The sequence below is a fragment of the Schistocerca piceifrons genome, chromosome 3 (genome assembly GCF_021461385.2).
Source record: "Schistocerca piceifrons isolate TAMUIC-IGC-003096 chromosome 3, iqSchPice1.1, whole genome shotgun sequence".
In the NCBI taxonomy this organism is placed as follows: domain Eukaryota; kingdom Metazoa; phylum Arthropoda; class Insecta; order Orthoptera; family Acrididae; genus Schistocerca; species Schistocerca piceifrons.
In genome coordinates this window covers 552,204,646-552,223,041 of record NC_060140.1, presented here as the reverse complement: position 1 = coordinate 552,223,041, position 18,396 = coordinate 552,204,646, and the positions used below count along the sequence as shown (strand labels likewise).

The 18,396-nt window shown below is 39.3% G+C and overlaps 1 protein-coding gene across 2 annotated transcripts in view; it reads left to right on the top strand.

Annotated features, from left to right (window-relative positions):
- The window catches only part of LOC124788088 (tetratricopeptide repeat protein 17), a 337,226-nt gene that overhangs the window by 303,710 nt on the left and 15,120 nt on the right, over window positions 1-18,396 (top strand). Inside the window, exons 12-13 of one of the 2 annotated variants that reach the window (XR_007016058.1) lie at window positions 11,210-11,407; window positions 16,074-16,179. Coding sequence is in view for 1 of the 2 variants with exons in the window: in XM_047255188.1 (XP_047111144.1) it covers window positions 11,210-11,407; window positions 16,074-16,091 (216 nt within the window). In the remaining variant the exon portion in view is untranslated. Of the gene's footprint in view, window positions 1-11,209; window positions 11,408-16,073; window positions 16,182-18,396 lie in introns of those variants that run through there. The other variant, XM_047255188.1, reaches the window with a different exon arrangement.

Sequence of the window (18,396 nt, the reverse complement as noted above, 5' to 3'; positions counted from 1 at the left end):
TTTGTACTGGTGCTGATGACCGCACAGTTGAGCACCCCAAAAAACCGATCATCATCATCATCATCATCATCATAATCATAATCATAATCATAATCTTCCACCATGGATTTCATGCTGCTTAAACTTCAATGAAGTATGAGGAGTAGACCAAAGTTTCTAAAGTTCATCACTCACTTGAACATCTGCTATCTCCTCTCAACCAATTGGTACTACTACAATTATAAACAATGAACTTGCATTATTTGTACACACTTCTGATTTTGTATCTGGTGCAGTTCTGCACAGCATGTTCTTTTCCAGAAATATGTCTGATACCTGTCATAAATTTTGATATGAATTGTGGGCGAGACAACTGCATAGGGCTTGCCTTATCATTTTGATGTTGAAAAGTGTGCATCAAATGAGCATAGTCACTTTCCACTGCAAATGAATGTCCTTCAAGGAGGTATTTAAAATACCTTATTACCATGTATATGCTGAGAAATTCCCTATGGTATGTTGAATATTTCTTCTGGGATGGCAAGAGCTTTTTGGTGTAAAATCAATAGTGCCTGTATTTGTTCTTCTTTCTGTTGCAGAACTGCACCAGATACAAAATCAGAAGCACGTACAAATAATGCAAGTTCATTGTTTATGTTTGGGAATGTTAATAGGGCTGCATTTATGACATCCATTTTTGCAGTACTCGAACAGTGTTATTGCATCTTCTGTCCACGGAAAGCTCTTATTGTCATTTTTCTTCATGTTCTTCAAGTCATCATTTGGGATAGCTCATTGTTCTGGGGCATGTTCCAAATGTCTTCTGTAAAAATTCAATATGGCAAGGAAACAACGTAATTCTGATGCAGTTGCTGGACATTTCAGATTGGTCATCACTTGTACTGTTTTGAATCTGGTTTGTTACCTCCTGGAGTAATCACATGACCTAAAAAGTTATTTTCTTATGAACCAAAATTGTTCAGTTATTCAAACAGGATAGTTCAATGTTGAGTGTGTTCTTCTGGATGGTTAGAAGCTGTCAGTATGTCATCTAAATATGTTGTTGTTGTTGTGGTCTTCAGTCCTGAGACTGGTTTGATGCAGCTCTCCATGCTGCTCTATCCTCTGCAATCTTCTTCATCTCCCAGTACCTACTGCAGCCTACATCCTTCTGAATCTGCTTAGTGTATTCATCTCGTGGTCTCCCTCTACGATTTTTACCCTCCACACTGCCCTCCAATGCTAAATTTGTGATCCCTTGATGCCTCAAAACATGTCCTACCAACTGATCCCTTCTTCTAGTCAAGTTGTGCCACAAACTTCTCTTCTCCCCAATCCTATTCAATACCTTCTCGTTAGTTACGTGATCTACCCACCTTATCTTCAGCATTCTTCTGTAGCACCACATTTCGAAAGCTTCTATTCTCTTCTTGTCCAAACTAGTTATCGTCCATGTTTCACTTCCATACATGGCTACACTCCATACAAATACTTTCAGAAACGACTTCCTGACACTTAAATCTATACCCGATGTTAACAAATTTCTCTTCTTCAGAAACGATTTCCTTGCCATTGCCAGTCTACATTTTATATCCTCTCTACTTCGACCATCATCAGTTATTTTACTCCCTAAATAGCAAAACTCCTTTACTACTTTAAGTGTCTCGTTTCCTAATCTAATTCCCTCAGCATCACCCGATTTAATTTGACTACATTCCATTATCCTCGTTTTGCTTTTGTTGATGTTCATCTTATAGCCTCCTTTCAAGACACTGTCCATTCCGTTCAACTGCTCTTCCAAGTCCTTTGCTGTCTCTGACAGAATTACAATGTCATCGGCGAACCTCAAAGTTTTTACTTCTTCTCCATGAATTTTAATACCTACTCCAAATTTTTCTTTTGTTTCCTTTACTGCTTGCTCAATATACAGATTGAATAACATCGGGGAGAGACTACAACCCTGTCTCACTCCTTTCCCAACCACTGCTTCCCTTTCATGCCCCTCGACTCTTATAACTGCCATCTGGTTTCTGTACAAATTGTAAATAGCCTTTCGCTCCCTGTATTTTACCCCTGCCACTTTCAGAATTTGAAAGAGAGTATTCCAATTAACATTGTCAAAAGCTTTCTCTAAGTCTACAAATGCTAGAAATGTAGGTTTGCCTTTTCTTAATCTTTCTTCTAAGATAAGTCGTAAGGTTAGTATTGCCTCACGTGTTCCAACATTTCTACGGAATCCAAACTGATCTTCCCCGAGGTCCGCTTCTACCAGTTTTTCCATTTGTCTGTAAAGAATTCGCGTTAGTATTTTACAGCTGTGACTTATTAAACTGATAGTTTGCTAATTTTCACATCTGTCAACACCTGCTTTCTTTGGGATTGGAATTATTATATTCTTCTTGAAGTCTGAGGGTATTTTGCCTGTCTCATACATCTTGCTCACCATATGGTAGAGTTTTGTCATGACTGGCTCTCCCAAGGCCATCAGTAGTTCTAATGGAATGTTGTCTGCTCCAGGGGCCTTGTTTCGACTCAGGTCTTTCAGTGCTCTGTCAAACTCTTCACGCAGTATCTTATCTCCCATTCCGTCTTCGTCTACATCCTCTTCCATTTCCATAATATTGTCCTCAAGTACATCGCCCTTGTATAAACCCTCTATATACTCCTTACACCTTTCTGCCTTCCCTTCTTTGCTTAGAACTGGGTTGCCATCTGAGCTCTTGATATTCATACAAGTGGTTCTCTTCTCTCCAAAGGTCTCTTTAATTTTCCTGTAGGCAGTATCTATCTTACCCCTAGTGAGACAAGCCTCTATATCCTTACATTTGGCCTCTAGCCATCCCTGCTTAGCCATTTTGCACTTCCTGTCGATCTCATTTTTGAGACGTTTGTATTCCTTTTTGCCTGCTTCATTCACTGCATTTTTATATTTTCTCCTTTCATCAATTAAATTCAATATTTCTTCTGTTACCCAAGGATTTCTATTAGCCCTCGCCTTTTTACCTACGTGATCGTCTGCTGCCTTCACTACTTCATCCCTCAGAGCTACCCATTCTTCTTCTACTGTATTTCTTTCCCCCATTCCTGTCAATTGTTCCTTTTGCTCTCCCTGAAACACTCTACAACCTCTGGTTCTTTCAGCTTATCCAGGTCCCATCTCCTTAAATTCCCACCTTTTTGCAGTTTCTTCAGTTTCAATCTGCAGTTCATAACCAATAGATTGTGGTCAGAATCCACATCTGCCCCTGGAAATGTCTTACAATTTAAAACCTGGTTCCTAAATCTCTGTCTTACCATTATATAATCTATCTGATACCTTTTAGTATCGCCAGGATTCTTCCAGGTATACAACCTTCTTTTATGATTCTTGAACCAAGTGTTAGCTATGATTAAGTTATGCTCTGTGCAAAATTCTACAAGGCGGCTTCCTCTTCCATTTCTTCCCCCAAATCCATATTCACCTACTATGTTTCCTTCTCTCCCTTTTCCTACTCTCGAATTCCAGTCACCCATGACTATTAAATTTTCGTCTCCCTTTACCACCCGAATAATTTCTTCTATCTCGTCATACATTTCTCCAATTTCTTCATCATCTGCAGAGCTAGTTGGCATATAAACTTGTACTACTGTAGTAGGCATGGGCTTTGTGTCTATCTTGGCCACCACAATAATGCGTTCACTATGCTGCTTGTAGTAGGTAACCCGCACTCCAATTTTGTTATTCATTATGAAACCTACTCCTGCCTTACCCCTATTTGATTTTGTATTTATAACGCTGTATTCACCTGACCAAAAGTCTTGTTCCTCCTGCCACCGAACTTCACTAATTCCCACTACATCTAACTTTAACCTATCCATTTCCCTTTTTAAATTTTCTAACCTACCTGCCCGATTAAGGGATCTGACATTCCACGCTCCGATCCGTAGAACGCCAGTTTTCTTTCTCCTGATAATGACGTCCCCTTGAGTAGTCCCCACCCGGAGATCCGAATGGGGGACTATTTTACCTCCGGAATATTTTACCCAAGAGGACACCATCATCATTTAATCATACAGTAAAGCTGCATGTCCTCGGGAAAAATTACGGCTGTAGTTTCCCCTTGCTTTCAGCCGTTAGCAGTACCAGCACAGCAAGGCCGTTTTGGTTAATGTTACAAGGCCAGATCATTCAATCATCCAGACTGTTGCCCCTGCAACTACTGAAAAGGCTGCTGTCCCTCTTCAGGAACCACAAGTTTGTCTGGCCTCTCAACAGATACCCCTCCGTTGTGGTTGCACCTACGGTACGGCCATCTGTATCGCTGAGGCACGCAAGCCTCCCCACCGACGGCAAGGTCCATGGTTCATGGGGGGGCATCTAAATAAGCGAAACATAAATCAAAATCTCTCAAAACTTTATTCTTAAATCTCTGAAAGGTACTGGGTGCATTCGGTAGGCAAACAGGTGTGATCACAGTACACTTTCCCTTATCACTTTCATCTAGTGGGATTTGGTAATATAGTTTGAGGAGATCTACTGTAGAGAATATTTGAGTATGGTCTTTAAGATGTCAGTAGTCTCCGTGGGTCACTAACTGTCTGGCTTTTCTACCATGTGCAGCAGATTAGCCCACTGGGATTATAAGTTATATTATGATTAATTGAGAACTGATAGTCTTGTTTAGACAATTTAGTTTATGTGGATCTAACGTACGGGCTTCTGAATACAGTGGAGGGCCTTGCTGATTGCAGTTTAACATTTAAAATTGTGTTTAATTTCTCCTGGCATAAGGGTGGATTTTGCTAGTTCAGGAAATTTTTTAAGTAGTTGAGAGTATTTACAGTTAGCATGGAGTGAACTAATAGAATCGGATGAATCAACTGTATACTGGAGTGCAGCTATGTGTAACAGAGTATTGTATCGTATATTAAACTGGGGACCTAGAAACGATGGAGAGGAGAGGCTTTGTCCCACCATAGCCCTCAGTGGTTCACAACCCCAGAACAGGCAGTCCACACTCTCCACTGCTGCCCCACACCAAACCCAGGGTTATTTTGTAGCCCCCCACCCCGGGAACATCTCATGCCAGACGAGTGTAACCTCAAATGTTTGCATGGTAGAGTAATTATGGTGTATGTGTACATGGAGACATTGTTTGTGCAGCAATCGATGACGTAGTGTAACTGAGGCAGAATAAGGGAAACCAGCCCACATTTGCTGATGTAGATGGAAAACCACCTTAATAACCATCCACAGGCTGGCCGGCACACCGGACCTCTACGCTAATATGCCGGGCGGATTTGTGCTGGGGACCAGCGTGCCTTCCGCTCATGAAGCAGCGCATTAGAAAGCGCGACTAGCCGGGTGGGCAGCTGAGAATTGCTGTCAACTAATAATTTTCTTTTCATGTCAATTAATAAGCTAAACTAGTGAAGAAAATCTGCACTAATTATATCTTTTGTTGTGTGGTCTGCAATGAAAGGTCACTCAAAACTGTTTTTTAAACCTAAATCAATATTCAATAACTTTGATCCATTACTTTTAATCTAAAATATGTTTGCAGCATAAAGTTTGTAGTCCGCCTCTTTAACCTTGTCCTTGGGAAACACACATATGAAGAAAACATCAGCATTGCTGTCAACTAGAAAATTTAACCGTGAAGTTTTATCTCAAACAATTGACATTGGCGGCCCGTATAACCATTGCAGTGGAATGCTCAGCCACCACTGTGTCTGCCGATTGATGTTCCCCTCACTGTTCCGTTGGTGGTTTTGGGCACACTTATGAGGTCCACAGTTGAAGCCATGATGAAAATTAAAATAGCACTACTTTCCTGAACTGTTGTATCTCGGCTTGATGCAGCCTCTGCTACGAGAATGTCATCACAGTTGATAATGCCGATTCCTAGATCTGGATTTTTGGGCTTCATTGTCAAGCTCTTTGATCCTTATCATTCACTGACACAGAAGAATCACATGCCACAGGAGACACTTCCACTGAAGTTGACTGAAGTTCGTTAATGCTTCACATTTACATCATCCAGTCAGCCATTTGTGCTAGTTTTTCTATATTTTCCTTAGAAATTATTACAATATTTCAGACACTACCAGGAAGTTGTCTGGACAGTGTGTCTTTAAAATTTTATCTGAAACATTTGTTCCTTCACAAACTTTAATTTTCCAAAGAAACTGACTGGGTTTCATATCATCACTTTCTATTTCCCTAACTAGTTTCTGAATGTTAAGTTCTTTGCTTTCTTTAAAAGTCTTTAACAATCTTTGTTTAGCTAACAAATATTATTTTCTTTCATCATTGTTCACAAGATATCCATATATTTGTGACAAATCGGCGCTCTAACTGTGCTAACAAGTAATTGAATTTGGTTGCTTCAGTCTGTATTTCCACAACTGTAAATTGTGCTTCAGCCTGACAAAACCATATATCAGTCTTGTGAGTCCAGGATAGAGGACGTTTCAATTAGACTTTGTCCACTTCTAGTGTAGTATCACTGTTTGCGATATTACTGTTCACTCTATCTTCCATCACATTTGATTCTTGTTTAGAGCACATCATGGTTACAGGCTTCTGGGTCTGTTGTACAATTAAACATAAAACACAGTATTCTAAATTAAAAAAATATTATTTGGAAACTTCCATTTATTACAAAGACAAAGATTACACCCTCCAAACAGAAAAATTAATATCTAGATCTTCTCTTACACTGTGCATTACAAATGTCATATTCATATATAAAGTAACTCTCGACCAAAAATTCATGATTCTACACAAAATGTCGATAAAAGTCTTTCATGCTGAATAAATGCAGTAATTCTCATATTATAGTGAACTGGGGAAACTAAGAAATAGCTTCCACTCTGTCTTGAGGCGAGAGGACTTTTTTCCCCATTGATAAGGTACCCTAAGAATACATGTTTTTGTAGGTTAATCACTAGACCATTTCTTGTAGTCTAATGTAGGTGTGGTAGATGCTCTGCCTTGCTAGATGACACTACAAGTAGGTCACCCGTGTTAAGATAACAGAACTCCAAGTGTCTAGTTCCTGCATCTGTGAAGCACTGGAAAACCTTGATGGCATTGCACAGCCTGAATGGCATTCACACAAATTCATAAAGTTTGTATGGTGTGGAAACAGCAGTTTTGGGTATATCTTCTGGTACAGTTGGTGTATGATAAAAAGCACAGACAAGGTTTCACCATGCAGAAAACAATCTTACCATGAATGTACATAGCAAACTCTTCAATTTGTGGCACAGGATAACAATCATTCTGGCATTAAGTTGATGACAGTCACCTTAAGGGTGCTGTCTGTTACGCTTTAGGGAGGATATGGAGTGGAGCTGCTCATGAAGAATGACTGTTTCCTTGTATTAATATAAAAGAGAACATTTGCTCTGTGATCTTTAGTTTTTCTGAATACAGAGGGTGAGAACACATGTGAACTGTTAGTCCTGGTGTGGTGACAATATGATGTAACATTTATGAAAAGGGAAGTTGCCACTCACCATATAGTGGAGATGTTGAGTTGCAGATATGCACAACAAAAAGACTGTCACAAATAAAGCTTTTGGCCATTAAGGACTTCAAGGACTTCGTCAACAACACACACACACACACACACACACACACACACACACACACACACACACACACAAATGCAACTCACACACATGACTGCAGTCTCAGGCAACTGAAACCACACTGCAAGCAGCAGCACCAGTGCCTGAGAGTGCTGTCGTGTGTGTGTGTGTGTGTGTGTGTGTGTGTGTGTGTGTGTGTGTCTACGTCTGTTGTTGATGAAGGCCTTAATGGCCGAAAGCTTTGTTTGTGACAGTCTTTTTGTAATGCCTATCTGCGACTCAGCATCTCCACTGTATGGTGAGTGGCAACTTTCCTTTTCATAATATTGTTACATTCCATCCTGGATTTTCCATTGTTTGATGTACCATTTAATGTCTTACTGGTGCTGAAGTAGGTAATGGACAGGTTATTTCAGGGAATTGATGAAGTGGTTTTTGTATGGTTTGTCACTCTGATGTAAGCATGGTTGGCACAGCATAGGTATCTATAATTAGACAACTATGTTATATAATCAAGTGGGCAATGAGTGTGAAGATCTGGTAGGAGGCTATAAAATGATAAGAAATCCACTCCAACAATCGGGTCCAGCACATCGATAATACAAATCTCCATTCAAATGATTGAAGTTTAGATGTAAGTTGATGTAGCCTAAGTCTTGATGGAAGATCCATTTCCTGTATATAGGTAATTGCCATTGGTATTCCACCATGGAAGACAAGAAGAGGGGTAAATTGAGAGATCACCACCTTTATCAATGAGAAATTTTAGCGTGATAGAGCATTCTGTTATAAACAGTTGATGAGTGTCCAATTTGAAATGAGTTGCCATCACTACTATTACCAGCAGGGTGATCAGAACTGATGAGATGCAAATCCAAACTCTTTGTGATACCAGCAGATATTATCCCTGGTGGGTGAACACCGTTATGCTGGAAGAGTGTTGCTATCACAGCACATGTGTGGAGTGTTGTATTTGTATGGCTGTGGCTTGCTAAGGTAATTCAGTCACTTGTGCTTGCAGTACTTGCAGAGGAATCTCTTTTCTGGTGGAAATGGTTGCAGTGCCCATCGATAGCTATATCTCGATTATTCGGTAAGCAGTTTGAGTGAGTGAAGGTCACTAGTGCAAACTGTGAGTGTTTTCTGTGCATCTGCAGGCAAGTACGATAGCCATATATCCTGCAGAATATAAGAATTAATTGCTTTGCCTGCAAGTATGACAAAATGATGAATTAGTTGAGAAGGTGTGTGCTCATGAAGTTCTTCAGTACAGAGCAAATTCTCATGTAACTTAGCTTCTGACAGCGACAAATGTGTCACAAGCTCATGCTTAATAAAGATGTCTTTTTCAGTACTTGGTGGAAGTTGGGATGTCTTGTAGTTCCATAGCCATTTGCATGTTACATGCAGCTACCACGTAACTGTATTCAGTTTCATCTGAGGTGATGTGGCCCAATACAAACTGGTTGTCAAGTTGGGCAAACTACAATACTGGTTTATCTGACCAGAAAGGTGGGGGTTTCACCACAGTGAGACTAAGGATCAGGTTTGCCACTGTAAATCAGTGCCTGCAGGATTCTGTATGTTTGTTGTGCAAGTCATTGATTATGTGACACAGTTGTTCAGGAGTGGTTCCGTGTGGTGCATTCACCATTAAAACATATGTAATATGTGTTTTATCATTCTGGCATGCAACTCAGTTTCACTGGTGTGTGATATGATCATTCTGGCGTGTGAATTGGAAGCCTAGGGTCACTCTATGACATATTGTAAATACTGAACGGGTGTGGTTAAAGTGCAGTTACTCACAGAGGTTCAGTCTGGGCTGTAATTATTGTATGGCAGTGAGACTTGGTCGATATTATAATGTGTTAAAGCAGACCCAATTTATGCTGGTTGGGAATGGGGCATGGACAGAAAAGGTCACAAAGCATAAAGTTGATGTTATTATTAACCAGTGCTTACACAGTTTGTTCAGTATGAGCTTTGGAAAAGTTGGCAAGATGCTGTACAGCACCAGGTTTGCACTTGGTGGCCAGAATTGGAACTAAGTTTTTCCCAGTGTAAACTGATTCCACATTAACTCATTAGAATATCTACCCAGTTTCACTGGCATATGAAAGTCACAACCCACACTGGACCTTTGTGAGTAGCTGCACTTTAATTATAACCACCCAAGACAATTTATCTGTACAGCACAGCATACTGGAAGCAGTCCATTACAATTCACAATCATGACTGCAAGGAGCATCTATATCTGTCATTTGTTTGTAGTTCAGAAGTAGTCCAAAGAATCAGGGAGTTCACACTACGTGCATAAAATGCCACTGTCCACTGACTCATATTACAAACAAATCAAGGTGACTTATAGATACCAGAAGAAGAAATCAATGGGCACACGTAGAACAGTCTCATCAGTCAGTTTGCCACTTAAAAAAAAAAAAAATATGAAAATGAAGGAAAGTTGTGTTTGAAAGAGTGTTTATGTTGGAAGATCACAGTTTGCATCTATTGTTTTTGTCAATGCATAAACTTGCAAACGAAAGTCATTAGATTTGAAAGGCAGCTAGAAAGAATAAGTTCTTCTGCTATCTATGAATCTCCCCAATGCCTGTGCACTCTAATTTGGAGTTTTGCTGAGACCACTGTGGCAGAAACTTTCACTACTAATCTGTTACATGCAAAATATTGAAGTTCGTGTTGTTATGATGCCTTTAAAAGCATCTTCATAAAAGCATGTTATTCATATGCTACATCGCAAACTAGGCAAGTGAAAGGTTTTCCATCTCTAAATTCCTACCTTACTTGGGGAAGACTGTGCTGTAATATTGCTGTCAGAATATTATATCTCTTGTAGAAATCATGATATTTGCAAAAGAGAGATTAGGACATGTAGCACAGCAAATATATAGCCATTTTGTCCTCACTCAGTATGGTTCAAATAGGGCAAAAAATCTCTAATATTGGTACAAAGCAACCTTTGGCCACATACTGTACAAATGTTATTTTAGGAAATAATTGTATCTCATTAAAAAGAGCCTAACATAAATACATCTGAAGATCCCTGTTGTGTATGTAACATTCATCTCTTAAAAAAATATCCTGTGTAGACTGTGGTGCTTTGACCAGAGTACTGTTGCTTTGATATTTCTGTAGTTCTTCAGATGTGTAAACTATTTACCTATATAATTACATACAATGATGATCACATTGTTCAGACGCAAATATTTAATAGTTCACTGTGCAATTTCAAGAATGATTGAGAACACAAGAAACTGAAGCTGTAAGCATCTATGGAAAAAGATGTGCAAACTAGACATGGTTGGTAAAAGTGCAGAAGTTACTAGTGAACAAATAGTTGCAGTTTAATTTGTAAATTAAAAATATTTTAGCTATCTTTCTTTAATAAGCCATGCTTCATTTCTTTCACTTTCTTATACTTCCTTTTTTTATTTTCCTTTGTAGGTCAAATACATTTGTGTGGTCTTATTTTTGAGTTCCTGCTTTACAAAAGATACTTAGTAAACGTTTTGTGTTGTAACAGATTATTGAAGTTGTAATTCTTTTCACTGTGATAATATAAATACTACACTGACTAATGTAAAATTTTGCATCAATATTTGTTTTTGATAAAGTGATTTTCTGTCCTCAGCCTACGTCCAACTTCATGATGGCTGTTATTTTAGAATCAAAGAAGAACTTCACAGGTGCAATTTACCACCTTCAACAAGTTTTGGTCCATGGACCTAACAGCTACTTACGAGGAGCTGCTACAAAATTTCTGCATCAGACGTCATGCAGGTTCAAATTTAGGAGTAAAGATTCTTCAGCCACAGCTTCCAGTACAGAGGTACTTAGAAACGACTCATAAATAAATGTGTAGTTCAACTACTGTTATGCAGGGTCTTCCTTATTTGAAAATTGTACCACACAAAGGCCATTACTCATTGTTTTGTGAGGGTGAGCACATTTAAAAGGGTAGGACCTAACATTTCTAAAGGTTTGTTGAGGAGTAATCGTGCAATGGGCAAGAGAGGACCGTGCATTCACTGTGGTGACTTACTTTTCCAATGGCCATTCGGTCATTGCAATCCAGTGTGCATTCAGTGAACAGTTTCACGTTGTGCCTGCAGGTTGTGTTGCTGATCAAAAATCAGTTATTATATGTGTGGACATATTTATGGATACTGGAAACCAGGACCTTCAAGAACCACCAGAACACCAGAAAACTTCAAGAAACTAAGGCTGGCAATTTTGAATCCCCCAATCAATCTGCTCACAAACATATGCAGTTGCTCTTGCAATTTCTAATTGCAAAGTGAGATGAATTCTTGATGAAGACTTAAATTTCATCTATACAAAATGACAGTGGTTCACACACCTAAACCACATGATTTTATTTCATGAAAAATGCACGTGAAGCCTTAACTGCCTCACGTCACCCCTGTGTTCCTCGGTGACGAGGCACATTTTCAGTTGTCTGGAAGTGTGAATAAACAAAATGTGCGATATTGGAGTGGCATGAACATCTGAAAACTTCCTGGGCAACACCTGCATACAGAATTGGCCCATAGTTTTTCAAACAGAATGATGAGGCTGTTATGGTCACTTCAGAGCATTATGTCCAGATGATTGAGGAGTTTTTTCTTCTGAACTTGAAGAAATGAATGTGGGCAACATCCGGTTCCAACAAGACAGCTCCATGGCTCACACTGCACAAACGTCAATGACACTCTTGCGCCTACAGTTCCCCGACTGTCTCATCTCGTTGACGGGTGATCTTCAGTGGCCAACACACTTGCCATATTTACTCCCTTGTGACTTTTTCTTATGGGGCTATCTTAATTCTTTGGTGTATACCAGTCCTCCTCATACCATGGGTGAGCTGTGGAACTATATTCATGCTGCTATCACCAATATAGACAGAGACATGCTGGACAAAGTGGACCAAAACTTCCCATTTCAACTTTCCAAATACAGTGAGCAGAAATGAGACCACCTTCAAGATATCATTTTCAAAACATAATGAAATAAAATTTTAAGTGTTCTTCTATATAAAAAAGAAAAATCGTCATGGGCGACAAGATTTATTGTTATCAGTATGAACCTAAAGGAAATGTCTAAGTGCAGAAATTCATGTGAAGGATCAATGCATTTGATGAGATAACCACATTCAACTTAACTTTTGTCTATTTTTTATTTATACAGTCTCAAAACTTTTTGGACTAAGGGGGTATTCCTAGCCTCCTCCAAAGCTGTCTCTTTCCCTCCCTAAGCTTCACCCATTGTTACTGTTGTTTGTTAAGGTGCTCAACATCATTGTGCCACTTCCAATATGTTATGAGATGAGTGCTTGTATGTAGAAGAACACCAGTCATTCACAAGTTTACAAGACTAGGCCAGGCACGAAATAGCAGTTTTGGAAACAGCGGTTGCCTGATCACTTGCATAATGACTGGATGAACCAATCATCCTCTGCCCACACAAAAATATCCTGTATGACAATGTAAGTAAAAGGCCAGACACTGCACAAAACCTTGAAATATGTGCCACATTCATCTCACTGTCTTCTAAAATTGATAGCAGCTCTGCTGACCAACTGATTTCAGCTCTTTTGTTATGATATAAAATACACCAACTTAACATGTGGTGAACTGTAATTGGTGCACAACAAGCATCATGAACTGGTGAGTGTCAAGTCCGAGAGGGAACCCACATATCAAGGCGTGTGTCCTATTTGAAGAAATGGCGAGCAAGTTGTATCGCATCTAATTGACTGATAGCAGATATACCACCATATTTCCCGCATTTCACTGACCTTTCTGCTCTCCTCTTCTTTCTCTTCCTCCAGTCCTCCAATAGATGCAGTATGGACATGCTCAGCAATGGTATTATGTCTTGCAGAGGTATAGCACATTTGATAGGTTACATGTCTCAATGGCTGCTGTATCACTCATTCCCACAAAACCTGGTACCTAGCAGAATGATACCTTCTTCCCGTATCCTTGCAACTAGAGAAGGGTTTCCTGAATATTCTGAACAGTTTCTGTGTTGGTTACATATGCTGGACGGTCTGCAGAGTACCAAGGGAATCTGACCAGATGAGGAATATCAACCCTTGATCATATCTGATCTGATCCACAACTCTTTATAATCACATAGATTTCAGTATGAAATACAATTAACTCACTGGGGATGCAGATTCCAAGGACACAGTCTGCAAAAACAATAGAACAACCAATAGTGTGCCCTTGTTTTGACCCATCAGTATATTCTGTGATAAAATCCTGATACTGATTTAAAATGTTAAAAATTGTCCTTAAAAACTGGCCTTCAGTGAACAATTTGCTGCACTGTGTCAAACCTAAATTTATTTTCCATGTTATCAAGTTCCAATGTAGTGCTTTACTTGAACTTTGTCTTCATATGTTGACACCATACACTCCTAGATCTGTTAAATGCTGCTTTGCACATGTATTAAGCAGTTTTGACATTTATGATAATTTTTGTAAAATCATTCCAAGGTTGCACAAAGGTTAGTTGTTGCAGGAAAGGAGTGGAGCCAAATGCTTGTTTGGCCACTTCAAGCCTCCATCAGTCAGATAAAGCAGCTCAGCTTCTTCTGCGCGCACTCTTGGTATAGGGCTTGTCTTGTGGATCAATGTGGTTTTTTTTGTGATGTACTGATTCCAGCTTCTTTAAGTATATTGGTCACCCTGAGCCATTACCATGCAACTATTATCTAGGTGAGAGTGCATGAAACTTTTATAAAATTGCAGCAAGTAGTTCTGTCTTCCCCCCCTCCCCTCTCCATTTCTTTTTTGTAATTTAGGTATGTCATCAGAATTAGTACCTTATCAAATAAGAGGCCCCAGAACCTCCCCATAGTCCTTAAATCATAAAACAGTATCGATTGTTACTTCTTGCCTCTTTCATTAACGTATCTCCGTTGTATTTTACATAAGCAATCATTCTAGAAAAATGTTGTTAAGTTTAATTAAACTCTCTTCTAAAATTCCTGTGATTTTATTTTAACTCTTTTTCAAAATATGGAGCAGTTTCACAGTCTGTGACACAAAGTTCATGTATTTTGGTCTTTATGTTGATAGACCTGGCAAAAACATGAGAGTAAAGTAGCCAACACAATCTTTCATCTTTAAATTTAAATAGAGAGACCTTAACAAAATAATTATGAAGTTAGTTTAGGGTTTTAAGTGACAATCTCTAATTGGAAAATTAATTATTAGTGCGCTTGAAAGTAATTGTTCCTGTTAGAGAACAAAATTATTGCACACTTGACAAGTGAATTTGCTTTCATTGTAATTTCATCTGATTTTTCTGCCATTGTGTGCTTTATAGACATTTCATTTTCCTACATGTTATTCGTATCTGCAACATTCACATTAGCTCCATGACCTTAATACCACATGCAACAATAGTAGTTTGTCTAGCATTTGCTTAGTTTTAACATTTAATTCAATAATATTTATTAACTATGCATAGTGCCTAGTTGTTGGCAAAAAACATTGTTATCATTTCTCCATATTCTCCAATTCTTTTTGAGTCACATGCAAGTTTGAGCTAACCTTAAGCTTGAGTAAACCTTAAGTTCATGTGCTTAATTAATTAATTAATGCACCAGAGCCCACAGTGACATCAGGAGTGAGGGCAGTGTCATCATGGATTAAAACACTGGTCTTGCTTTGGGAGAAGTGGAGATCAAATCATCATCCAGCTAGATCTAGATTTTCTGTCGTATCCCTAAATGGATTAAGACAAAAGCTGGGATGATCCCTTTGAAAAGATTGTGGCTGGCCCCATCTCTGATGACCTCATTGTTAAACATATCTTAAATCATAATCTCCCTTTCTTCATTTTTTGTTGTGACTTTAGTAAAAGACTTGTGATAACTGTACTGTCATCTCATCAGAAATTATGATACTGATCATACATAACATATCAAAAGTGTTACAGTAAGACAGTGACTGTGTTGAAAATATACAATTGTCTTTATGGAAATTGCATGTCCATAACTTAATAGTTTTCAGGGAACCTGTAGGGATGTATAGAGTAAAACATAACTTAAGTAGTGGATGATAAAAATTTGGGGAGGCTGTCTGATTTAGAGGCGACATTATGTTCATGTTTGCAGCATGCTCTGTCACTAGGTAGTCAAATTTTGCTTTCTACCATTGTTTTGCATTGACCATTCATATGGCTGGACAGCTTCAGTGACTGGTTCACAGGCTGTGTGGCTGTTCTACTTAACTCATGCAGTAATAAATAGATTTTTCAAAACATTGATACAGTCAGTGCACATTCCTGAACCGATATTTGGTGGAAGGCAGGGAGTACAACATACAAATGTATTTGGTGTCATTACTGACAATTGCCACATATTTTCAGTCACTTTAATTATATGAACTAAACTGCCAGTACCACTAGATACATTAGATGTAGAGTAAAAAATAGGTTACTTACTGTTACTGACTTTGTATGTGTTTATTTTTACACAGAATAGAGCAGCATCATGACACACCATTTCCCACAAGACTGATACTAGAGTATTTAGCTACATATGAGGTGGTTCATTTTACCATGAACCTTGTGTATGCTGGTATGGTAAGGCACTTTTTTCAATTTGTCTTACATATTATATTGTTTTAGGTAGTAGAAGATGGTAATAGGTTATTTATTCATTCAACTTCGCATGTAATTTGAAAAGATGTACTACTTGTTTTTATAAATAGCAGAAATCTTAAATTTGAAAGCAAGCAAAAAAACAGGCATCTAATAAATAAATCAGTGCATAAAAAATAAAAATTTATGGTCAGAATTTGTCAGTGTACTTAATGTCTTGCTCTGCTTTATTCATTTAAGCACATATCTTATTACTTTAAAAAAGGCTTTGTTTTTAATTTTGTGCCAGCCCATGTGGCCGAGCGGTTCTAGGCACTACAGTCTGGAACCACGCGACAGCTACGGTCGCAGGTTTGAATCCTGCCTCGGGCATGGATGTGTGTGGTGTCCTTAGGTTAGTTAGGTTTAAGTGGTTCTAAGTTCTAGGGGACTGATGACCTCAGAAGTTAAGTCCCATAGTGCTCAGAGCCATTTGAACCATTTAATTTTGTGTTCAAACAGTACAGCCTTTTTCTGTCTGCCGTCTTCCAATATGGTATCAGTTGTCACACATTACACATTATCTATTTTAGTGGGCTCCTGATTCATTATTGTGATGAGGACTACTTCTGTGCTCCAAATCATTTAGGCTTCACCAGCAATGTATTGTGTCATCAGATCTGACACAGACCACTACTAAAGTATCTGTGCCAGATATGAATGCATAATTTGTAAACAAAGCCAAGTTCATTGTGAGTTGCACGCTGAACATGCATGCCCAAAGACAGATGCCCCTGCATGTTCAATGTCAGTTTAATACCAAACCAATAAATTTTTTGTCAGGCCAACGCATCAAAGTAGGTCATCATCCCATGTGATGCGTCAAGGAGCCAGAGGATGTGGGGTGACAGTAGTGAACAGAATGATGACCAAGCATTCAGAGTCCTCCGTGGCCTAATGTCAAGATGCCATTCGTGGTATGAAGCCGATACCACACCACAAAATAATTTCGTAAATTGGGTCTGCCAGCCTGCAAACATGCTTTGTACTACCCTTTTTGGCCCACCAACAACACCTTGTTGAGGACTGGATTGCTTGCTGACGCCATGGTCACTTTGTGTACTGTAAGCAGAAAATTGTCCAGGTTGTTGTAACTGGTGATCCAGCGTGAAGCAGACTGTTTTCTAGTGATTGAATTCTGTGCCAGAGCCAAGTGGTAAGTGGAATAAGGCACTGACATTGGCATGGTGGGTGGTGGGGTGGAAATAGGTTTTATAATGGTACCCACTTAAAAATATAGCTTAGCATTGTGGACACATTGCTGTCTTATCCAGGAGCTTAGAATGGTGGCCAAACAATCAAATTAAGGGTTTGTGGTCAGTCGAGATGGAACGTGCTACCATATAAATATAAGTGAAATTTCTATATGCCATAAATGATCACTAACACCTCCTCCTCAATTTGGAAACAGTTAAGCAGTGGTGCATTTAAATAGAAGTGAAGGCTGTTGAGTGCTTAGAGGTATCCACCAACCTGTGAGAAAGACAGCTGCGATGCCATGCTGGGAGGCACCCACTGCCAGTGTTAACAGCAGGCCTGTCGTGTAAGGTGCCAGCAGGAGTCTGTCCTTAAGGTGCTGAAATGCCTGTTGACAGGTGGTTGACCCTACAAACTTGACCCCTTTCTTGCACAGCTGATTGAGGGGGTGTGCGATTTATTACACTTGGGTAATGAACCTGACATAATAAGGTATTTTCTCCAGAATGACTGCAAGTGTTTAAGTTTGTTCAGGTCTGCCCCCAGTAGCTCAGTGGTCAGCGTGACAGAAAGTCAATCCTAAGGGCCCGGGTTCGATTCCCAGGTGGTTCAGAGATTTTCTCCTCTCAGAGACTGGGTGTTGTGTTGTCCTAATCATCATCATTTCATCTCCATCGACACGCAAGTCACCAAAGTGGCATCAAATCAAAAGACTTGCACCCGGTGAACGGGCTTTACAAATGTCTGCTTGTGTCTGTGTATGTGGGGTTGGATGTGGGTGTGTGTGCGAGTGTATACCTGTCCCTTTTTCCTTCCTAAGGTAAGTCTTTCCGCTCCCGGGATTGGAATGACTCCTTACCCTCTCCCTTAAAACCCACATCCTTTCGTCTTTCCCTCTCCTTCCCTCTTTCCTGATGAAGCAACCGTTGGTTGCGAAAGCTTGAATTTTGTGTGTATGTTTGT